At 37.2% G+C, this 25,747-nt stretch overlaps 1 protein-coding gene across 1 annotated transcript; it reads right to left on the bottom strand.

Annotated features, from left to right (window-relative positions):
- Positions 1-531: 531 nt before the first annotated feature.
- Positions 532-25,507, bottom strand: LOC135325043 (polyadenylate-binding protein-interacting protein 1-like). Its single transcript, XM_064502439.1, has 11 exons — positions 25,067-25,507; positions 23,709-23,878; positions 19,424-19,612; positions 15,715-15,827; positions 13,638-13,749; positions 12,223-12,348; positions 7,469-7,575; positions 5,179-5,296; positions 4,991-5,045; positions 4,267-4,360; positions 532-1,974 (listed from the first exon to the last, which is right to left on the bottom strand). Exons 1-11 carry the CDS (start codon positions 25,323-25,325, stop codon positions 1,881-1,883), a joined length of 1,437 nt encoding a protein of 478 aa, XP_064358509.1. The 5' UTR covers positions 25,326-25,507; the 3' UTR covers positions 532-1,880.
- Between the last annotated feature and the right edge of the window lie 240 nt (positions 25,508-25,747).

The raw sequence follows: 25,747 nt of genomic DNA, 5'->3' as shown, positions 1-25,747 counted from the left end.
ACAGCTACTTTTCACAAAAAAACACTGCACAAAAGACACAAAACTAAACACAAGGCAGAGTCCCTTGAAGACGCTATTATCTCACTATAATGCATATTTTAATCCTCGTTCCTTGGTCGTATTGTTTTCATTAATGTATTTTCCACAGAGCATCTGCGTGTAAAGTTACCAAGAAATCTAACCTACATTTGGATTACATGTTTTTAAGAAAAATATTCTCAACTATATGTGAGAGAATGTGTCTGTGAAGTACTTTTGCCTGAAAATCATGCAATTTAATTTACAGTTACCTAGTTTCTGGATATTTGTCTAGTGGCTTTGAAATGTTTATATAGTACTTATGAGTATATTGTCCTTTTAATACAAATTAGAAAAAGAAAATTCATAGAAATAATCTCTGCAACTGTGTACTTAAAGAAAAGACAATGAGGTGTTAGGGGAAGAGAAAAATGGAAGGAGAAAGAAGGAACAAAATTGAACATTTTTGTTTTTTGTTTTTTTTAAACAAAAAGACAAAATACAGTGGAAATATACCAAAGGAAACAAAGCTAGTTAATTTTTATTTTCCAAAACTCAGACCTAAATGAATATGTTAAATAAACATCCAGAAAACAGTCAGTGCTTACTGTATTAGCAGACGCACAAGTTAATTAACCAAACGTATTACAGTGAAATATTAACAGAATTATTTACATGCATATTTACAACATGTGTTCTTTACAGTAGCGACTTTTGGGGATATTTGTCCATTTTTTTTCCGTAAAGGGGTTCTACTTTGTCTAACCAATAACAAATGACAGGAAGCAGTACAACTAAAATCAGCAACAACAGTGGAGTATCCAAGAAAAATTAACATGATTATTTTGGGTCAAAAAGGAGCAGCTGGCTTCAAAATGTTAACATTTATGAAATAAATGATTGAGGGTACACAAGCTACAAAATTATGACAAATTATATAAAATTAGAAGACTGGAGAAAATTACAAAGGTTGCGAGAAGGTTAGACATGTTAGATACATTCAGAAAAATATATTAAGAACTGCACATACTCATGAGGAGCATGGTTAAAACATAACTATACTCATGTAGCCTTGAAGAACACAGCAAACTATTTAAAGGAGAGTTTTTGCTTGTAAAAGTTGAAAATAGCTGAACCAAAGGTCTTGAAAGCACCTGACTTCCAAAATACTGCTTGCTTCTTCACAGTATCAATATATTAAATGTTTGTTCCAGTAAAAAAAGTCTAGACCTCACCCATGTGTTTTGCAAAGGGGAGAAGGGAGGGAAAAAAATCTTAACAAACCATTTGTCATGATTGTGACATACAGAAAGGATAATCCATATTCAGCTAATACTCTGCTTAGCAAAAAAACAAACACCCCCCCCCTCAAAAAACCCCAAACAACAAAAGAGCAACCAAACAAGGAAAAAAAACCCAACCAAAACCCAACCAAAACCCGGATATCTTGCATATGAAGAAAAGGATAAATAAGTTCTAAGGTATACTAAAACAAGCAAGCAATTAAATTTAGATCAAGTTATTTATCCCCTTTCTACCCCATGAGAAATTTAATGGGACCGTTCCCAGTTAGTTAAGTTTTATTTCCATTTTAATATTTTTAAATCGATTTTATTGCAGCCAAAACATTGTTCATTTACCTGTACATAAAATAAACTATGATATATACACAATATTTTAAGTTACAGGGCATAAGTTTACAATTTTTGGCAGATTCTGTTTAACAAAATGAAAATTGTGTAACGTTAGTACTTGAAGAAACTCAGCTTCCTTATTTTGGTACAAATGTTACAATTCTCTGTTCCCCTGTATTCTAATCATACCTAAACTGCTTTAATAAACTAACATTTATGTGTAGCATCTCACTGTTTTCTCTTATGTTCTGATTCTAGGCAGAATTTTTCATATGCTTCTTCAATTTCTGGATCCATCTCATCATCAATGTCATCGAAATACCTACAAAATCCCCAAAAGAATACATCAGTTTAGGTACAGATTTTTTCAGAAACAACAAGTAGGTGAAGTTTTTATGCAATTTCCAAGAATAAAGCAGAGCTTCTTAAATAAGTCAACCATGACACTGACCAAAAGGGGAATTAAAAAAAAAAAAAAAAAAATCATGGCTACCAGGAGAAAAAGAAAAAGCTCAAAGCAGCACAAACGTACTAATTGCTACAGTGTTTGTGGCCATTATAAGACTATCTTCTGCTGTCTGCAGGTTAAAAGACAGAAATAGTGTTTCTTGGATGACAGAAAAGCAATTCATAATGCAATCCAAAGTAACTTCTTTCTAAACTTCAGTAATGTGCCTGCACTGATCTATGTGCGAAAAGCATTATGTTGGCATAATTTCTGTTTGGTTAACATCCTGGTCAACCTCCTAGTGCACATGCTGCATCAACTGTTTTATCTGCACACTATTCAGGAAAAAAAAAAAAATCTTTACATAGACAACCTGTATTCCTATTTGCTGATCCATGAAAGAAGGCAACCTTAATTAATTTCCCTTCTGCATCTGCATTATGGCATTACCTTCTATTATATGGTAACTAGTCTTTATTTCACAGAACATCTGTCATATTTAGACCAGATAAAAGACTCAGTCCTGTTACTGACAATCGGTATTACAGAGAATGGAAGCTACTACAGAGTTTCAAAATAAAGCTGGGCAGGGATGGTGATCACTTAACAGCTTCTCCTGTTCCCACAGTTACTGGAAGCAACTTAAGTGTTGCTTGTTTTCTGTACATCCAACTGGAGTGTTCATCACCATAAATTAGGACAATGGATTTGTAGTTTGAACATATGGTATATAATTCTAAACAGAAAAACAGAGAAACAAAAAAAGCCCCTAAAACATGCCCTGCCTCAAAAACTTTGCAGCTATTGACTCTCAAAAAGCGTGTATTAGTTTCAGGTGCCCTGTTTACTTTCTCTCTCTGTGCCTTAGTCAGGGAATTACAAGGGAATTGGCATGTCTCAGCTGCACTGAGGCCAAAAATAGTATCTATCTATCTGACGTCCAACCACAATAAGTGCCACAGAAATGTTTGATAAGGAAAATATTTTCTTCTGGGGCATTGTGCATTAAAATAATTTGTCTACATACTTATTTTATTCGTTCCTCCTTTTTTGTGGAAGTGTAGGCTTGAGGAGGGACGCAAACATAGAACCCTTCTTCCTGATCTGAGTCATGCAGCTGACAAAGCATCAGGATGCATTTATCTAAGCTTTTCTTAAGCTAACAAAGAAGGGTCCACAGTCACCTTGTATAAAGGTTGGCTCACCGTCTTTCATATGTCACTTCAGATTTCCTGTTTTTTTTTTTTTTTTTTTTTTTTTTTAAGTTGCTATCTTCATTGTGCATTTCATTTGCTTTTCTAGGCACAGCAGTTCACATAGGTATTTATTTTGAATATGAGCTTGCTTCATTTCTGATGACATCTCTAATTTATCAGAGCCATTCTACTGTCTAAACCAATCCTCCAAAGCTACTGCAGCTCTTCTTGCCTAAGTACCACCTAAAAGTTTTCCAATTTATTACCAAAAATACTGATTCAGGCCAGCACTCTACCATCTATACGAACAACACTGGAAATATTTTTAGGTACAGAAGTTCACTATCAAATCGTGATCTGAGAATCCTCCCCACCCTTCAAAGACATAAGTACAAAGCTCAATTTATTCTGGACCCAATTTCTTCTACTAGTTTCCTATTAAACGCTTATAAACTGGTATCAAAAAGTCAGATTATATTCCCATCTACAGATTCCTCTTTTGCTATTAGGTTGCTTTTCCTGTTCTATAGGAATGCTGAATAGCCATTTATTCAGAGAATATTACCTATCCTGAGGAGAGAAACTGGAATCCTTAACAATCCTTTCCTCTTCCCCTTGAAAGGCTTTGAAAATTTTGTGATCGCCTATAGCTAGGATGTATGCATATAAATCAAATAAATTCAGGTTGCTTCATTTCTGACACTTCCTAGCTCTGGTGCTTCATTCAGGCAAAAAAAATTTTAATGCATATGAGAATATGCTTGCATATGTGCAGAAATATCTGAAATATAACCACCTTTCTCAATTGGATAAATATAATATTTTTTTCCAACTTGCATAATTACAAACCAACCTACGCAAAAGCAAACAGTTTCATTGTACAGCTTTACATTTTTGTCAAGACTGTGTTCTTAAGTCTGCAGTAAAAATAACTAGTATTAAAAAAGTATCGCTCTGAAAGGAAACATACGGATCTCCAGCCCCTGTTAAATCTGTTCCATTTTCTTCGTAGTCTGGAAACAAATCCTCTCTTTCAAGCAGCTCTTGGTATTTTTCTTGGTAATCTGGCATAGCAAAAATGAGACCGAGTGATATATAATAAGATTAATCATATAAATTAGCATTCCTCTATACAGTTTGAAAATAAGCTATTTAATGTTTCATGTCATTTATGGTCTCATATTACAGGAAAAACCTCTTTCCTACAGTGTTTTCCTATGACATCAATCATCACCTCTAAGAATAAGGAAAGATACCTATTTTCCAAAGAACTGTAAAGGTAGTCACACATGTTTATCTCAAATGATGTCAAGCCATGCTCTGCCCAGACAACAGAAAACAAAGAAGCCACCAAAGAAACAAACTCCCTTTCATTAATGACCAATGGACAAACCAAAATAGACTGCAAGATTTCTGACTACCTGAAGAAACAGCAGTAAGTGCTGAGGTTTATAGCCAAAATCCTTCTGAACTATGTGAAGTCAAGTACATATCCTCTAACATTTACATTATTTTAATCCAGAGCAGGGCATATATTACACACTTTAAAGCCAGAAATTCAGACATAATTTTGCCTTTTCAATTGTATTGGTTTCAGATACTTTAAAAAGAACTTTGCATGTACTTCAGCAGGACAAACTTAATTACAACTTTCTTAAGAGTGAGAAAACAGGTGTACTAAGCTTAAGACATACCTGGATCTGCTGCAGTGAAAGGAACACCATCAGAAGTGTAAAATGTTGGCTCATTCTAAGAATAAAGTTATACAGTAAATTATATGCTTTCAGAGAGATAACTGTTTGTAGTTTTCAGCAATGTGATTGTCTATGATCAAATTAAATCCACAATATATTAAGGAACTGAAGTTTGAGTACATTCTTACCATAAAATAGTTTGGGTCATTTTCAGGGGTAGCTTCTCTATATGGAGAAGTTGCATGTACTCTACCCCAGTTACTTGATCGTAGTTCTACTAGTTTCAGAAGCATCTGTTTCACGTCTCTGAAATAGAGAAAAGCACAGAAGTTTGAATGTTTTGTGCTAAGCAAGAAATCAGACCTCTCTTATCCTGCAAAAACTGGTTTGTTAAATCAGTCCCTAAAATCGTTTAGGGACCGTACTCATGCAAAAGAATAGGGGGGAAAAAAAAAACAATCCCCCCGCAAAAATGTCAGTAAGAGAACAAAATTGCTTAACACTTGTTAAACCTGTTACTGCAGATTTACAGTCATAAATCAGTTTAAAGAGACCAACTAACCAAAATACTTTCTTACAATGGCTACATTACCCAAGGTCAGAATTACTTTGCATGATAACTATACTGTAATGTTAAATCCCAGCCTGCCAAGTTGTGTTTTTAACAAAAGACATTTTATGATAAGAATAAATTACAAGTGCACCCAGTTATGGAAAATATTTTATATAACACAACCGCAAGCAACAAAATGTCCTTCCTAATTTTCTGTCAGTATCACTGAATATGTTAGTAAAAACAAAGTCCTTAAGATTTATTAATAGGTTTATAAGATTTGAAACATGATTGGAACAGCATGAACGTGATGTATTTTTCTGTTATGTCCAGATTTAACTTTACCAAATGTTATTTAGTTAACACAAATTACCATTTTGGTCTTTTAGGAGGAGATCTTTCTCATGCTACCCTCCCTTATCTCCACACAGTCACTGTAGCATGTTTGAACACATTAAGCAACAGCTTCTTCCTTCACAACAATGAGAAAGTATTTTCTTAAAATGTCACCTTTGGGGCTCATCAATTAAAATACTGTATGAAAAGAATTTACATTAAGTGATAAAATACAACAGTGTTCACAGCAGAACGTGATGAGTTTATCAACATCAAAAAGGCTTTGCTTTTTATCTATGGAATCCTAGTTTATAATATCCCTGAGACAACAGAAAAAAATACGTAACCAGGTTGAGTGATAATTATCTTGTCATCAGGATATTGTATTTTTCTTCCTTCAGTGACTTTAAAAAAAAAAAAAAAAAGCTCCAAAAGGACAAAGTTTAGTCCAGTCTACAGAAAATGGAGTTAGTTCTCTTGTCTGAGTCTTGATGCTTTATATGTATTTCCTCAATTATAAAATATAAGAAAGATTGAGTTTCTTTCCCTTTCCACTTCCTCTCTGGTGATGTAGGCAGCCCATACAGAATAGAAATTGCTGTAGTTTTTAAATCAAGCTATCAAATCTGCAGCACAAGTAATCTGAGGAGCAGACCCTTTTCTTATAAAGGATGGTAGTGGGGAGCAACAGAGACTGATATTCTCACACTAGTTTAAGCATCTAATCTATGCTCCTAACTTTGGCCTTCTGCATCACAATGAAATTCTTTAGCCAACAATAAAAGGTAACGATGCCAATGCATTAAATACCATCTCGACATCTTCCCTACAGTAAGAGAAACTGCTTTTTCCTCTTAAGCAAGTCCATGAAGAAAAGTTCAGTGAGTCTCAAAAACATATATATATATATCTTCAATTCTTTCTTTTACTAAAATAAGTTTGTCCTTCTGTGTCTTGGATTGTGGCTTAGGCCATCAGTGTTCTCTGGATTCTTGAAGCAGAACCTTCTTCTTCCCTGCAGAGTGGCTCAATTACAGCCCACAGATGCTACCAGGTACTGTTGGTGTCCCTCCATAAGGCATAAAGCAAGAGATATGCTCAGCGTCTGAACACCCTACAGGTTTTTAACAAGTCTGTAAGAAGCCTGAGGATGGAATACAGCAGAATCAGATAGCCTTATGTACAGAACTGATTGCAATCCAGAAGAATATACAAGCCAGACATTTTTTTCCAGCCTGTAGTAAGATTCTGCCAAAGGTATTTGTTCTCCAGAAAAAAAATATGAATTTTATGTCCTTACAGGTTATGATTTATACATACCATATTTAAATTCAGATGTAAAAGTATAAACTGTCACACATCACCATTATTGTATTTTTGGTACTTATAATTTCTTAGACTCTAAAGCACTGAAGAGATATTTCAAGACATAAAGGTCAGAAATCCTGACTGTATCTCTACTAATAGATTTAAATTTGATTGAAAATTTTTTTTGATAGGTCGGAAGTGAACAAAGTATCACCTTACTTTTCATGAAAAGTTAAGATGTTTAATAAAAAAATAAAATGCTGAACATAAAGTCTTCCCACCTGCTGCAATTTGCATCCAACACAACATTTTCAATTCTCTGAATCATTTCATCCATTTCATTCTTCCCTTTTTCTTTCCAAGCATCTTCTAAAACTGAGCCTGTCAACTAAACACAATGTATTAGTAAAAAAAAAAAAAAAAAAAAAAAAAAAAAAAAGTTTTTAATCAAATTATAGAAAACTAAGAAGAAAAGTTATCAACCTAATATGTTACAGATTGTTACAGAATCTCTTTAGATGCATTGTCTGACTACCTGAAGGTTGGAACTGCCAATCTTCTAGATCTCTTCAGTTTTGTAACGTTACAGATCTTTTAAGTAGATTATTTTAGACTGCTGGCAGTATGGTAGCTCTGTTTCCAGTGCTTATGTTACCAAGTTAATAGGCACTTCCCTCCACTCTTTAAACATGACTTAAAAAAACCCAACACTCTTCAGTGATTTAATAACACTGTGAGACAAGTCACATTACAACAGAACATACACACTGAACAGTCTTTTTGAATATTGCAATGATTTATTGTGGCAGACTGTAACACATCATAATCGGAGTCTGCACATCAGTGGGAGACGTACTGCATTTGACCATACAGTTACTCAAGTCATGTCAATTCAGAAATCCTGCAACATTTTGAATCCTGTTCAAAAGAACCGACAGTATCAGATCCTAATTGCTTTAAGCTCATACTATGAAGAAGTGGACCACATTTTTGCAGGCCACCAGCTTACCTGAGAATAAGGAATAGGTTAGCAATTGTTAGAAACACGTCAGTCAGCATAGCTAGCACCAGGCATATGCCAGAGGATTTCACGAGGAGCTGTATCAGAGGAGCCAAGAATTATCTAACACAGCCAGCTTGAATTTTAGTATGTAAAACCTGTGAGGCTGGAACTGCTGCCGGGAGAGCTCTCTAGCAGCAGACAACCTAGAACTGCCATGGATGAAAGCCTTTCCCATTAAGAATAGGCATTTCATCGCCCAACAATAGCACAGTAGGAGTTAAGAGTTAAACTAGGAAAAAATAGTTTGCCACCATAGTGAGCAAAGTTAATAGCAACTTCTAATGTACTTAAGTGTCACATGATTGAAAATGCTCAGAATGGTGTCTCATGCTACAAAGGACTAAAATGTAAAGCTAAAAGCAAATACCTTAACCAACACTCAATTCACATCCCCAGTTTTCTACTACAGCCCTGCCTTGACCTTAGATAACAGCACAAAGGTGGTTTGATTAAAAATAAACATACTGCAAAGCAAACAGGTAAAAACCTGCATCTGTTAAAGGGAAAAGACATCAGAAAATAGGCATTTATTGTTTCAGTAGGATACTAAGCTTTTAGCAAAACTCAGATTTCATAAGAAAGCCTAATCTGGCTACAGATTAACATCTGTAGATACTTTGAGACATCAGAAAACACTTCCATTAAAAAAAAAAAAATCACTGCTGATTCTAGTCTGTAATACATTTTAGATTCAGCAATATGTGTCATAAAATAATTTAGATCACTGTCTTATTTTGTAATGAATGCTGTGAAGCAAGATAAATACTGCAAGAATATCCACAGAACTGTTGAGTTCTCCACCTTTGGAAAACTTTGGAGAACCATCAGAATAAACAGCAGCATCGAAAAGCTTCCTGCTTTGTGTGCTGCCTTTCTTGAAAGGTCTTTCAGTGGTCCTTGCTGCAAGGAAGCTCTTCCAACATAAGGACTACCTGCAGGAGTGAATGTGCTCGCTGAGCACAACCTCGCACTTGCTATTAAGCAACCTGCTTGAACATCCAATCTTTGTTTAAAATGCTTAGATTAGAAGTAGTAAAACCTCTCTTCCCTTTTCTCTATTTGCTATAGCAAAATGAGCCCCCAGAACGTGAATTTAAGACAGAAGAATCCAAAAAGTGACCCCCCCCCATAAACACTGTAGCGTGAGGAGAAGGGAGAATGAGGAAGAAAAACCATCCAAAAAAAGAATCCACAAATATGCTGTTTAATTTTTGATCTTCATTTCTAAAAGAAACTGTTTTCCCCACTCTATATGGGGGAATGGCTTCTAATGGTTTATGAAGAGAAGAGTTGCTCCCCACATAGAGGCTAACTTTCTTTTCTTTTTTTTTTTTTTTTTTTTTTAGAAAAAGTAAAGCTTAATAGCAAAAAGACTTGTTTTCCTCATGCATATGTTCTTCTATATATGTGTATATACTTTCTATATACTTCTACAACTGTAATGATGCAAACAGTAGGAAAGAACTGAGAAAAAGAACCTTTTGTTGTAGAAATCAAGTGATACATCCTAACTTTTTGATGTTAATCAAACCATACTCAAAAAACCCACCACTCATCCAAGTTGGTAACAGTTCTCTCACACCAGGAGTGGCAAATGCAGTGTTAAAGGATCACTTACACCTTTGTCTTTGCCTCAGTTCTGCTGCTCTTGTATCTAAAAAACAAACTGTAAGGCTGTTTGTGCAAAGTAGTATGTTACTTTGTTTACTTAATTTACTCAGTTTCCTAGTGGTACTAAGCAAAAGAAAGTACAGCTTGCTCAACAAGTGGTGTAACGTATAAAATCCCATACACGTTTCCTCAGTTGCAGTTTCTTTCTCCCACTGTTCCCAGAGGTACACCTGTCCATTGCTTCAAAAGCAACATACTACTTCCCTACATACATTTCTTTGTCCGGTAGGGCTTTTTGAAGAGATATCCATTCAGTTACTGAAAACGTTTTAAAAAGCCTCTCCATTTTCTGTTTCCAACCTTCAAGCACTTCTAGATATGCGAAACTTCTCATCTTTCTAATGAGAAAGGCTTTTGTGAGACACTGTCACCTACACTTTAGTATTCCAGAAGTACAACCTACTGACATTATGCCCTGCTTCTTTCCCTTTTCAGGCATCCAGCGAAAGCATTCCCAGAGCATGGAAGCACATGACAAGTTGGAGCTCCAAGAATGACAGACAATTGCTTAACTCCATTAATGTTCATGCTGATCTGGAGAGGAAATACTTCCTCCCTCCTTTCAGCTAATAAATCCTGAATTTCTAATTATCCCTAATTAGAAACCTCTCCGTATCACTCCACTTAAAGACAGCGGTTAACCACATGCTATCGCGCAGATCTACGGGAAGAACTCTATGATGTGGCTGCCTGTGTTAGCCTGGATCTGTGATACAGGAATCTCTTCTAGCCTGTGCCACAATAAAACAGACTAATTTTTTTCTTCCTCATCTTTCTTTTGGGGAGGGGAGGAAGGGGACACGCGCAGGGGGGAAGAGGAGAAGAGAGGAAGGAAAGATACGGAAGTATTTCCTATCAGTGAATCCTACTCAGCTGAATATCCACATGTGAAAAATCAACAGCCTCCCAAGCATAACCAAGCTTTACTTCACAGCTCAGCCTCACACACTTCCATAACCACAACTGCAAGAAACGGTCAGTATCAAACCTGTCTCCCACTGACCAGCAAGAACTGATTATAGCTGTGGCTGTTAGTTTCTTTAGGCATGGGTGGAACACGGGACTAAGAGGTACTGAGACAATGTCTGTGCTGGCTTTTAGAAAAATGAGCTCCATCATCTTGATTTTCTGCTGTCAGTACTCACCGTTTCATCCTGACCCTCTTCAGCAATCACTGCTAGTTGTACTAGGAGTGTTTTATGTTTTTACTGCGTGCATGCTCCAGACATGTGGTTTTATATGCTTTTCTTCCTTTTTCTATAACTGTACAGTATTAGCATCGAGAGCATCACAGAACTTTAGAGCGAAATGCCCTCTCTTGTGCGACACAAACTCTTACGTGCCATTCTCTCCAGTTTAATAAAAGCTGCCATAAACCTAATTTATAAACTTGCTGTCTCATCTCAGTTTGAGAACAGATGGAAAAGACTAACAGGTTGATGAGAGTGGGCTAGCAATCCATCCTCGAGTCCCAGCATTACTGTTTCAAGTAGGTCTCCTGAAATGCACCACGAGGAAACGTGAAATCACAGCAGAGTTCTGAATGGCTGATCAGCAAAATGCAGGATATTCAGCCTGAATAGTCTGGCTTATTTGAATAGAGGCATTTGTGTGGATGCCACATACAGCTAGGAAATCAGATGTACCTCAGTTCCATGCAGTTTAACTGATGCACTTACAACTACTTACAAGTAAACATTTTCTGTTTAGATAGAGCTCTTTTGCATTATATATACAAAGAGACATGGAAGGTCCTGCAATCAGGCAAACTATCCCCTCAACACCCCCCTGCCAAAAAAAGCTAAATTGCAAGAATGAAATAAGCATGAGAAATGGTATTTTCCATAGATGCTAATTATTATTTAAATAAAGTTAAACAAAATTTTTAGCTATTCAATTTAAGAAAGGAACAACCTGAGGCATCTGAAATTTGCCATGAAAGTCTGAATTTACTACATGAGAAAGTTAGCTAGCTAGAAGAGTGAAGGAAGAAAACAGCAGTGTTTAGATTTTATCTGAGATTTCTGTTGAATTATTTAAAGTTCTGACCTTTAAGACATTATTATTCCTAAATATTAATATAATCTATTTTCTTCTGATTAACTGAGATATTTGATGGGAATTATATACAAAATTAGACAGGTACAAGTCTCAGGTATGTTGGCTGTTTTATATTTTTCTTTTAAAGAAGACAAGCTGAATATGGATGATGCCCTCTTTCAATCAGGACTATAATACATTAGAAAAATCAGAAATTACAAGACTTTTTTTTCCCTCCTTCTTTTCAAACTATTGTCTCACCTTCAGCAGTTTCACTGCACATATCAAATTGTTGTCCACAGGATTAGAGAAGAGAGCATTTAGTAATTCCCCAAGGCCAGCTTGAAGAACTTCTGCTCGTGTTACCTGTCCCTTTGTTCCTTTAATCTGCAGAAGATCAAAAACCCATTAGAAGATTTACATTTTAGAAATTAATTTAGTCACATTTTCCCTCTCAGATGCTGTATGGTCTGGTTTGTGATTAACATACATGGGCTCTTCAGTTGGAACAACATGCAAAATATGGTCAATATTTTAGAATACAGATTGAGTAATATTCTAACAAATCTGACAAACAGGGTATGCCTAATATTTTGTTTTCATTAATCAGTTCTTGGGGGAAGCTGCAAAATGCCTGACAAATGGTGCACATCATTCCAGCTTCTTGGAGTCCCAGGCTCTTGCCCATCCTACATTATGCATTCTCTACAGCTGCATAGTAGCTTGCTTCTAGAAGGCATTCTTTATTTAATTGAAAAATATAGAAAATGGTTTTAAAATTAAGGAAATACTCCACAAAACCTGTCGAAAAGCAAAACAACACACACCCTTTGGAAAGCTTTCTTTTTACTTATTGCAAGCGAGAAGTAGATTTTAAGGCCCACTTACAAATAAAAACAGGTTAGAGCATTGGTTTCTTTTCTCATGCCAGGAGAACATTTTTATAATGCCTGATTAAATCAAACTACTGAAACATAAACCAGAAATATATTTAAGAACACTACAGAAGTTAGTGAGCTTAAATGGATATGAGTCAAACAAGTTTATGTGTACTGAAAAAGGTGTACATACACATCACAGATAAGAGAAACATCTAAATACAAGATTTCATGCTTCATGTATGAGTCAAGGACTGAACCTTCAGAAAAAAATAATTTTAAAAGTCTGCATTTTTAATTGCTTGTTTTGAAGACTCCCACACCTTCCTCAAACATTTGTTAATAGCTCCTGTTAGTGGCTGAATACTGAATTACATGAATTACTGATCCTGACCTGCTTCTGGTAAGCTGTACATTTCCTATGTTGTTTAAGTATAATAATCTGGTAGTTTCACCAGACAAAACAAAAGAAAATATCAAAAGGTTCTTTCCAATTTTCCAAGGCAAACAGAGAGAAAATACCTGTGACCAGACACAGATTTCAGGTGGTTTATGGTTCCTTCTTTGTATAAACTCTTACACTGCTTTGCCTGGATACATTTCTCTTCTAACTTCTTGTCCTTTTTTGCTTATCTGCTTCTGTGACACATTATAATGAAATCGTTCTAAAGTTCTCTGACTTTCTTCCCTTCTCCCTTTTAAAAAAATCTCAAATGATACTCCATTTCAGTGTTCGCTTAAAACAACAACAAGAAAAAAAAAAAAAAAGAAAAAACTGACACAGAACTTTCTTCTTACCTCTAGGTTAAGGTAAAGTTCAGCTAAGAAGAGCACAAAGGCATGAAATTGTTTTCGAGTAGTCTCATCTCCTTTTGCAGCTTGATCTCTGTTTTCATACTCTGTTCGACACCTGAAACATTAAAACAAAAATCATTATCATTTGTAGACATCCCAACACATACAACATATTACTTATGTAAAGCAATGCTAAGAACTTATGAACTGCATTAAAACTGTTAGAACACTGAATGCCCAGAAATATGGATTATGAGGAAAATGAAGCCTTCACAAAGATAATGTGGATTTTTGTTGTACATGAATAAACTTAATTAATTATGTTTTCAAGCACCAAGAAGTTTGAGACAGCAGGATGAAATAGGGCAAATTACAGCAAGTAAAAATTAAAGACGGTTAAACAGTTAAAATCTCAGAAAATGGGTCCAAGAAGTTTCACTTCAAGCAGTCAGATTGTCTTAGATGCCTTTATACTTATTTCATAAATTCTTCATCCCACCATTTTAAGTTACAGCTATGCATAATTTAGTTATAAATACAAATACTTTGGATTCAAATTCAGTGAACTGATTTAGTAGTATTTATAATTTAAGATAACACTGCAGTGAGGTAATTTTTCTAGTATTAAACAACTGTGTCAAAAACATGCAAGTTTACATACCAGTTCATAAAAGGAATTCAGTATTTGAAATAAAAGGAACACAAGATAACCACTGAGAATAAATCAGAGGTTACGGAATGGATTAAGAAGCAATTGAGAAACTGAAAAAAATCTAAGGAGTTGGAATATCAAAGTCTGAGTACAAGGTGGGCTGAGAAAGAGAAGAGTTTTCTGTAGGTGTTGTTAGCTTGTTCATATTCCCCCCCCTCCACACCATTCTATACATATTAGCAATACAAATGTAAGCAACCTTAAATTTATGGATTCAGGGTGATAAAAGGAATGTTTTTTATTGGATTGGCTTCAAAACTAGGAACGAGATAGATAATCGAGCATCAACAAGGATTTCCTTTATGGTATTGCTCAAGTAACAAGTATACTCACAAATCAGGAAAAGGAAAAACAATGAGATGCAGAACATTCAAAAGGAGAGTGAGAATATTCTGGTATATCTAATGGTCTAAGAATATTGATCCTTCACACGAACTAAAAGCTGTAAGAAGCAAACAGTTTAAAGAACCCCACAAGATAAAAATGATGATTTGTAGTGTCATTTTGAAAGAGAAAAGGCTCATCTGCTTTGGGACAATGGAGAAAAAAGAAGTTTCCATCATCTCTATAAGGAAATGCTCCTAATTAACAGAAATGCATTTTGATGGTCTTTCAAGTTCATCATGCTTTTGCTCCTAACCACAGGTGGACTAAATGAGTCTTTTAAATGAAAAATAAGTGTAGCTTAAAAAGCCAGAAGTCCTCAAAGAAAAAGTGATCATTTCTAAAAAAATCATGAAGTATTAGTGTACTAATCTTTCAAAATCTCATGTAACAAAATTTAGAAGAAAATACATCCATTTAAAAATAAGTCACTTCTGTCAACTATGGAGTCTAATCATTTTTTAACTGTGAGCCCCCAAAATTCTGTAACTGAAAATTTAGGAAGTTTATCCTTCTGTATTTTGTGTGCCTGTCTCACATATGTAAAGTCAATTAGCCAATCTGTGAATATATTTTATACAACAATTACAGCCAAAAAAGTAATTGAAGAAAAAACACAATGAAATAAGTAAAGAGTCAAGGGCAAGGCCAGTATATGTATTTACATTTACAGTACTTTTAAAGTTGGCTAAGCTTTCAGATTCCCCCTGTAATTTGGGATCAGTCTAACATACTCTTCTCAGTTCAGAAGAGCCTATAGAACCCTGAATTGTCCTATTTTTTATATTAAAATTATTCTTCTGTATTAAAAATAATACACATATAGGTATTAGATATCCAGTATGCACCTCTGCTTTAATAATCCTCAATTTGAACTTTGATTTTAAAGATATACTTCTTTGCCCACTGACTTAAGAGTTACATACACAAAAGAGGAAGACACATAACATGAGTATAGGCTTAAAATGACATGCTGATACTGACCTTTGAAGTAACAACTGTCGGAAGTTTCCACTTTGTGGATTAATGGTTAGATGGTGAGATAAATAATTACACAACCGTGCTCCCATGTAGGAGAAATTTGGGACAGATGTGGCCTTCCAAAATAAATTTGGAAAAATAAATTATACATCAAAGTAATGATTAGAATATTAGGAAGTATCTTTAAAAGCATTTTGGAAATCAATGTTTATCAACCTTTGACTAGACCACTGAAGAACAGTATTATCAAAAATTACAAGAATTACTATTTGTTTCATGTTAACTTTTGTACCTCAGCAACACTTTGCTATTTGCATTTCAGCACTTAAAAGTTCATTATACTGTGATTTCTTGGCTTTAAGAAAACAACCACCCTTATGCCATGTGTCCTCAACTCTACTTCCGCACTGTGACCTAAATTGAGTGTCTGAAAGTCACTTATGACCTGTTTATACAAAAATCAAGAGTTAAGACGCTTTCTTAAGGACATGCACTCTCTCTAGAGGAGCAATGAGGCCATTCAAACCAAAAATTCACCTTCAGTCAGTCTAAGGGCTATCTAGCCCAGAATCGTTTCTGGCAATAGTGAATGCTCAGGGAAAGAACGTAAAAACAGGTCAAGTAAAGATAAATACTTCCTCTGGTACACCCTTTAGCAATCTGCAGAACAGCAACCTCCCAATTCAGGAGTTAAAACGGCATCTTTCCAGTTAATAGTCCTTGATGGGTCTTTTTTTCTAAAATGATTCCTATTACTTTTGAACACTTACACTCTTATCAACTAAAACACAGGTGGCGGCAATAAAATTCCACAATTGGAGTTACACACTGTCTGAAAAATACTTTGCTTTAAACCTGACACTTGGAAACTTCTAGAGGTGCAAAAAACGAATTAGAAATTCATTAAGGTATACATTCAACCTCTTAGAACTTCAAGCAGAACATCCCTTTGTTTTGGCAATTTGTTACTGTTCATTTGTTTTAAACTCTCTTCTAGCAACACTCAAATTTGAGATTATTTCTCAGATACAATTTCAGTGATAAAAGGCTCTGGAGTAAGAAACACCATCAGCTCTGTCAAAGAAAGCATGGATACCGAGAATTCATTAAACTTTCCTCCACTGGCTTTATCATCTTTGAACATTATTTTTACATGTCGATCATCCGTCTGCACTGCAGATGCTCTTGCAGGCTTCTGCTTCTTATACGTTTGAGGAAAAAAAAGATCTTGCCATTAAGAAGTCAATGTGTTATATCTAATTACCTTTCACAAGCAGACGAAAACATGCACTCAATGCAATTGTACAATCTGCATAATGTTGCTGGAAAGAACTGAGCTGTTTTTGGAAGCTACAATAAATTTGATTACTTAAGACAGCCAAACTGTCCATTAGGAGGTATGTAAAACATCTAACAAGCGTTTTGGTGCTGTTCAGTAAGTTGCCTGGACCCAAAAAGGTGTCCCCTGCTCTTAGGCCAAGGTAAAAATGCATCAATTAAGAGTATAACTTTCCTTAGTGATAGGAAAAGAAAAGAAAAGAAAAAACCCTGACTTTTTCAAACCTCAGCTGCATTTTACAATCATTGCCTTCCTATAATTAGTTGGTTTGCATTTGTGGTTGTATCAAATACTAAAGCAATTCAATTTTAGGCATTATGCCCTTGCACAGCACACAAAGACCCCCCCCCCCCCCAAAAAAAAAGAACCACTGAAGACATCATCTTAATAACCAATCATTATAGTGTAATGTCTTTCCTACATTACTGTTGCTAGCAATCCCAGTTTGTTTCTCACTCCAAAAACAAAACAAAACAAAAAAACCAACACAATCTAAGCATAAATGCTAGTCTATCAATGCACAGCATGAGAAGTTTTAGTTACTGTAACAGCAACAATTATATTAACTACACAACAATCAAGATTTTTGAGGCCATTAAGTCAGAGTGCTCAGCTTTTGGAAAACAGGAGACCTGACACTCCATTATGGATAGAGACATAAGTGGATTAGGAAGAACAGGAGGAAGTAGACAATTAATCTTTTAGAAAGCCTGAATTACCTGACACCCAAATGAGGGGAAAACTATATAGAACTTGGGGTTTTTTTTGTTTTAGCCTTTTTCCTTGACAAACCTAACATCTGTAGTTCTGCTCAGTTGGGTTAAATTAATGTCACTGAAGCAACTGCTTATAAACACATTTCATCAATTTTAACTGACATTTGTTATAAGCTAGGACTAGGAAACAACAACACCTAAGTAGAAGCTCAAGAAAGAATAATAAGCATAGTTGACTGGCACTCGAATGCTATATTCTCCTGATCTACAAAAAAACCTGAAGTATTATGCTTTTGAATAGTAGAACAGCTATTTTACATTGAGCTATAGTTTTATTTTTCACATAAAATTGTTTTTATTTTAGATTGTTTGCATTCACTGCTTCTCAGATGAGGAAGGCACAGCCACCCCAACACTGGACTGTTGTTTTAAATAGGGGGAGAGAGGAGGAGGTGACATTAAAGACTACATTAAATTTGAGAAAATTTATTTATGTATACAAAGAGTTACATATGGGATTATTTCCTGCACTTTCTTCCAATAAAGTTGTATTGCATATTTTAGTCTTTAATTATCTATACTCCCATGTGTCCAAATAGAAGATGGGAAAAAATGACGATGCTGAACAAAGTACAGGTAATCTCAATGGCTAGTTGAACTATGTTCTGAATTAAATGCGCATCAGTTCTGTATGACAATAAGAAACTTAATACCCCACAGTACTGTATGATGACCAACCAGTCATGCAGTTCTACATACCCTGAATTATTTCATATGAAAAAAAACAATGAGCAAGTATCTGCGCTTAAAAAGTGAATAAAAGGTTGCTTGTTCACATTCTTAAAAACAGAATTTGACAGAAACCAACACATTAAAGTGAGAGATACCCAATGTAATAAATAAACATCAAGCACAAGTGTGACTTATTCTCTGCAGCAAGCCCAAAAGACAGTAACAGCAGCTCATTTGCTTAGCAACACAGATTAAGCTGTTCTTTCCAATGGCTCCCTCAATTAGTACAGAGTTCAATTCAAGGTCTCTGTCCTCATTTCCATAGCCATCAATGGGACTGGACCTAGTTACCCAGCAGACTAGCTTTCTTTTTCTCCAATTATGCTGTTCTGAAATAGGTAGATTCCAAATAAAGAACAAAGCCAGTCAATAACAGAGCGTTTCCCAAAGGGTGATGTGTACAACAGGTGGGAGTTTATTTTTTAAAATAGCAAATAATGAAAAAAAAAAATCTAAGTATTATGAAACATTTATTTTTGTGGAAGAAAAGAAAAATGGAGAACTCTGACATAGCTTAAGGGTTTGTTCAATCTCTACCATAAAACAATTCAAAAATAACTCTTAATTGCTGTAATTTGCACTCCAGTATATGGCCCTGGAGATCCAAAGACACAGGAAAGGAAATGAAGTAAATTGTGGAAATTTATTAGCCAAGCAAGTACCCCACACTTGAGCATTCCTTTTCAGCCTACTAGGCAAAAGCTTTCCCCATACTGTTCAGTCTAAAAAAGGAATAGAAAAATCAAGTCAAAATAAAATATTACATAGATAAAATTACCTAACAAGTTATACTCATATGTATATCTTGGACCACTATGGAACAGAGGCATAATATCCACATCACAAAATGGAATACGCAGGCTACCTGCTGATAGATGAGTTCAACAAGTTCTTGCAAAGCTTCATCTGTAGTGACCCAGCCATTCAGTGTTTCAGCAAACTGCTCTATTTCAGTTTCAAAACAACCCGGTTGTTCAGTGAGATGATTTAGGAAATCTTGTACATACTCTGTCAAAGTCAGATAACCATCACATCCATCTTCAAAGGAAGACTCCTAGGGCAGTGAAGGAATATATCAACAACTTAAAAAGAACCTAAAACAAAGTTATACTTACCATCTCCAAAAGAAGCTATATGGCCCTTAGTCTTAAATAACTCCTGATGCTCTGCATGCTTGATAGTGATCTTTTTTACATGGTACACTTGAACATTTTTAGACAGCATACACCTCAATGCATCAGAAAGCTCCATTAAGTCCTATAATTCTAAGAACTGTGTCAGTTGTCATTATACAGATTAGAGTCTCCTAGCCAAACATGTCAAAAAGATAGACTAAAAAGCAAATCAAATGGTTTGCCAAGTTGAGTGTAAGATCAACTAACACTTTCAACCCCTTAAACAAACAAATAAGTGTATCTGTTAAGAATAAAACTACCAGACTGAGCCTCAGAACCCTTCTTGCCTGATGCATACACAAATTGTACTGTACATAAATGAACTGTAGAAGGAAAAGTAATTGGAAACGGAATGTTTTGTGCTTACATAGAGAAGTGCTCCAAAATAAGCAGGAGGGGAGAAACTAAAGAAATATAGTAAATGTAGTGTAATTTTTCCATGTACAATAAAGCCAGAAAAATTAATCTTCTAAAGTCTTCAACAAATTGCTTGGCAAGGGATTAAGACCACAAGGCATCAAATGAAACTAAGTAGTAATGCATTAATCAGCAGTTACTGATATTAAAAAAAAAGACAGTAAACACACCTGCTTCCTAAAGAAAGGAGCTAGCACAATACCAACCTTATCAATGTTTATGCTCCCACTGATGGGACAGAATGCTGATAATTTTGTCCATTCAAAAATTAACGTATATGTAACAGTCTGTAAAGTTCAATACTCTCCTGAATGATTGCAATGCTAGTGTATGAGAGGAATAGCATAGGGAATGAGATATTTTGTGATGTTATAGTACAAATAATTCATTTTGCAAATAGTATCTTACATGAGCATTCAGAATTGAAAGCCAAAGCCCAAAGAGGGATCGCTAAAGAACCGACTTATAATTCGTGATTCAAAACATAAAGGTAATAGAATTCTCAACTGACCTACTATTTAATAAGATTTAAAATACACACTGCAAGGAAAAATTGAGCTATAAAACATACAAACATTTTTTATTTCTTTAGTGGACATACATACACTGAACAGGTTTATATTTTCATTCTCCCTCTCCCCACACTTCCCTAAAGCAACAGATGCCTTTTACTTTCTGGCTTTAAAATGCCTCAGTTTCTCCTCTACTGTGAAGCAATACAGATTTGCCATCTGTGAAAATCAAAAGACCTGCATATGAACTACAGAGAAATGCAGATAAACACTGCTGAAAAAATCAAGTAGTGACATTAATTTCAGGGCCTGTAAGGTGCGCATGGGAAAACTTGCAGACTTTCCAAAATTCTTGAAAAGCCCATGTCTTAAAGGTATGCAACTTAACCTAATGGGAGACATGCTCAAAATAACAAAGGATAAACTAGAAAGACATTCCTGGTATATCTAATTAAGTAGAATAATTGCCCAATGGACAATACTGAACAAGACTTAAAGGGACTTAACGTGGCCCACCAGAAATGGGAAAAAATATGCTCAACTTAACGAAATGGTGACAAATTGTTACTAGGAATAATGAGAAAGCCGTGAACAACCTGATCCATGTTGGTTGTGCTTTGAGTTGGTGGTTGGATGAGATGACCTACAGAGATCCTTTCCAACCTAAAATATTCTATGATTCCAACAATTTGGAGTTTTTACTCCTTGGCTCCATAAGCTAACAGGCCTCTACATGACTTGCTGAATATTCTATTTCTGTAAAGGAAATCAACTTTTACTAGGAAATTTCAAATAGCCCCCAAAAAGTACTGTACAGTAAAGTTAGACTATTTTGCTCCCCAGAAGTATGACATTGTGTAACAACTGTAGCTTATATTAATCACATACAGCAGAACCAGCATCTCTTCAAACAATTTGTCTGAAAACTTTGTAGTCAGGTGGAAGGGAATGCTGTAGCTTGTAAAAGAAGCTGCTCTTTCTGACACTGCCTCTCTTCAAGAGTCAGTTTATGAGTTTAAAGACATAAAAATGGCTAAAAAAAAGTCTAAATAGATAGTAAAACCCCTCTTTTATCTACAGAAAGATTAAGAACAAAAACTATAGGAAAAGATCTATGATCCAAATCTGCTCTCAGCCTCTGTTTCAGCATGTGCCAAACACTACTTTGCTATACCTGAGAAGTATTTAAAACATTTCTGCTCACAAACTATCTTAGTCACCATTAATTTATCATCAACTTGATTTCTCCTCAGACCTTTTAGGAACAAGCTCTTTTTCCTTCAGATTATACACACACAACAATAAGTTTACAAAACTTAAATGCTTAATAAATAGCAAAAAAGCTGTTTATTATTTCAGAGAAATGTGAGTTTTCATAGCTAAAACTCTAGGGAATTTTATAAATGAAAGCTAAGAAGTATTATTTGTAATTCAGAGAAATAAGTTTCTCAAAATTGTTTTGCTTCCAATCTGCCATTGTAAAACTCAAAATCTGTGTAAAGTGTGCTAAATTTCACACTTTTGCTGCAGATGAACCCAATTTATTAAAATAATCCAGTCATTAAAATAACAAAATAAAAACCTATGTAATAGTGAAGGACTAACAATTCTGAAACATCACTATTCCATGCCTATTATATGCAGATGGATCTTGTATGCTTAGTACACTCTGATTAGCTTAAGGCCCCTACAACATACCAAACATACGTCCAGATAAGCGTTCTGGGTTTCACTAGCATTTTCACTGGCTATTTTTATTAATAGATCAGTCACTTATATTCATACCATATTCTTACAACATGGCAACTAGAAACTCCCACATGCTTGTGTGTTTCTGTAAAACAGCTGAAAAGCAACATCTCTGGCCTTAAGTGTTTGTAATTATATGTATGCAAATGTGTTCATTACAAATGGCTTTTTTTGATCTTGGAACCAAAATCCTTTATTTACAGAAAACATGTAACATGCATTGGGGCAAAGCCCTCTTTTCCCCCTGGATCATCCATTCACTGAAGCATATTCATGTTGGCATTTTGTCAACAGCTGTCTATTGGCTATGGGCTTGCATTATTCAGAACAGTAATTTTATTCAGTAAACTGGCATTGGTTGTAACATTCAGATAACATCAGTTTTATGAGTGAGGAAAAAAGAAGCTCCAAAACATCAAAACACCTTGTTTAGTATTCAACTGAAGTATTTTTCTATTAATGATTCAAAATCTAATGGCTTCAACTTGAATGCTTATTATACTTGAACATATTTGTAACAGCAGTAGTTACCATATACATATATGTATACACCAGAGTTTGGCTGTTTGCATAACAAAAGGTTATTAAAAGGATTAACACAGGTCTCCCCTGGAGTAAAATTACTGTACCAGTAACATGCAAGACATGGAGGGAGCAGAAAATAAGAAGCACCCAGCCTGTATTTATATGGGGCATCTACAACACAGATCTGAGATCACCCTTAGTCTGGCTGCCAATATATCCAATAGAAGGTAGATAGCTGCTCTGAAGGAGCCCAACAGTACTTTTCCTTTGGTGATATTGTATCACCAAAGGGCAAAATTATAAGACAGATGATGGTACATACAGTTGGGCAGTCACAATCAATCATAGCCAAGGCTCAGTACATTTAGAAAAGGGATGCCTATGCTTAGAAGCTCAAGCTTTCTCCCACACTTGCTTCAAAAAACTGAGAAATCTTAATGAAAGTGCAGCTAAGCCTTTACTTGAAATGCAGTGTAGATGCAGCTACAACAGATGCAGTCTCAGAAGAGACAGCTTGCTCTGCAATCAAGAAGGAATGCAGTTATCTGCAGTTAACTTTAGCAAATCATCCCACACTGAAGACTCTCAAGTACTCCCTGTTATTCACCCATTATCACTTAACATTCTGCGTCTCAGGTGGTTGTTATCCAAATTTTGGATTCTCTCAGGCTAGTGCAGCATTCAAGCTGTCTAATGCACAAGACCTCAAGAAAATATTGTTAATTTGAATATGAATAAATTGGCATATACTAAGGAGAGAAGAGATACTCACTGCAAAGTTTGGATTGTATCCTGAGGGATAAAACTCAGGTGCGTTAACAGACAATTTTGAGATTACCACAGGAGCCACAGCCACCTGAGGTTTAGCCATTGCTGGTCCAGAATCAGGAACTGAAACTTTATCTTGTGATCCAGATGGAATTCTTGTCTGTCGCAGGTGTTCTGGAAAGGTTTTGTTATGTTAGTACTTTTTCTTAGACATCACTAGACTTCTATGTATTCATATAACCTAATACATAACTTTTTGGGGACAGAGTGGGAAGAGGGAAAAATAACAGGAATGACTTGCTCTTACAGGTAGAAACAATGTTACCAAGATACTTCCCCCCTCCACCAAAGTGGCACTGTACTCCTTTTTAGAGTGTAAAAAGGTTTAAATACTTTAGGTCTGACATTCTTTACAAATTAAGTCCCTTAAGTCCAGTCTCACTTTAGAATTTATAGTAAAGACTCCATTTTTATTGCTTTCCTTAAATCGTAAAAAGTTTTGACTTCGGCAAACACCAGAGGCCCTTCCACAAGTCAGGAAGTGAACACAACGTTCAGGCGAACGTGACCGAAAAGGAAAAAAAAAAGCAGCTCTCTGCACCCCCATTACAACACTTTTGTTAACATAACTAACTAGAGAAACTAGTAAATCTGCCTATGCTAAGCTTGCTTTCTCGTGGTTTTTTCACAGATTGCAAAGGCAAAGGCACAGGCAGGCCCTGTTAAATCTTAACGTATTCTTCAAAGACATTTAGCTATTACCTTTATCATAAACCACTGGCCAAAAATCCAGTCAAACTGTATTTCTTTTTTAAGCATATTTTCCACGTTTTCTTTATAGAGCGGCTCCTAAGTTTATTGAAAACAGGACCTGCTGGCTATCTGGAAAAGCCAACCAACAAACAACGCTCTGTGCTATTGCGGGGTTGGGTTTCTTTCTGGCAAACCTCTCGGCCAGAATCAGAGAGAAGCCCTTCAGCACGAGGGGGGCTGCGACCATCTGCGGTCGCAGGAGCAGGCGGAGAGCACGCACGCAGATGTGCGCACACAAAGCGGGGGGGGAGGCCCGCGGGAAGGCTGCAAGGCGACACCGCGCCCCCCCCCCCCCCCGGGCACAGGCCCGCGAACGCGAGGGCCCCCGCGGGGCACGGCGCGGCGCGGGGCGCCCCGCGACTAGCCAGGCAGGCGCCCGGCAGGCTGCGGCCTCAGGCCGGGCGCGGCGCGGGGAGAAGGGACGCGATCCTGCGGGAGAATCTCCGGAGAGGCCGGGGCCATCGCAGGGGCCTCCGTGGGGCGGCGCCGAGGCGAGACGTCGGGCGGGGGCGGCGGGGCCCCCGGAGCGGCCCCCCGAGCGGCCGGTACCTGCGTTTCCGGTGCCCGGCGGCGCCGTCTTCGGCGGCCGCAGCGGTTCCTGTTGCTGGGGGAAGCCGCCCGGCTTATGCTGCTGCTGCTCGGCCGGGCCCGGGCCGTGGGCAGCGCTGCCCTCGAGGCGGGCCCCGCCGCCGCTCTCCGGCGCGCCCGTGCCGCTGAGGAGGGCGCCGCCTCCTCGGCCCCGGCCGCGGCCCCGGCCCTGGCCCTGGCCTCGGCCAGCGCCCGGAGCCCGGTCGAAACCCTCCGACATGCTGGGGCCGGCGCGGCTCACGCCCTCATGGGCGGGAGGCGGAGGCCGGCGCGGGGGGAGGCTCGGGCCCGCGAGGTTCCCGGTTCGCGGCGGCCCGAGCCCTTCACTTTCAGTTTCTCCCCCCCCTCGCACCGCCGCGATGGTCGCGGCCCAGCGCCGCCCGCAGCGCCCCCTGGCGGCTTCGCACCGCCCGTCGCCATGGCAACCCGCGCGGCCGGGGCCCAGCGCGGCCCCCCGAGGCGCGGCGCCAGGCCGGGCGCCCTGCCCGCCGCCGCCCCGCCGAGGAGCCGCCTCGGCTGCCGAGGGTTAAAGGCTCCCGCCCGGCGTTAGCGCCGCGTCGCCAGCTCCACGTGCTCAGAAATCACGAGTCACCCCCCGCCAGGCAGGGCTGGGCTATCAGCAGCCGCCGAGCACCGTTTGCT

The sequence above is a fragment of the Dromaius novaehollandiae genome, chromosome Z, assembly GCF_036370855.1.
Source record: "Dromaius novaehollandiae isolate bDroNov1 chromosome Z, bDroNov1.hap1, whole genome shotgun sequence".
Classification (NCBI taxonomy): domain Eukaryota; kingdom Metazoa; phylum Chordata; class Aves; order Casuariiformes; family Dromaiidae; genus Dromaius; species Dromaius novaehollandiae.
This window is presented reverse-complemented; position numbering and strand designations above follow the sequence as displayed.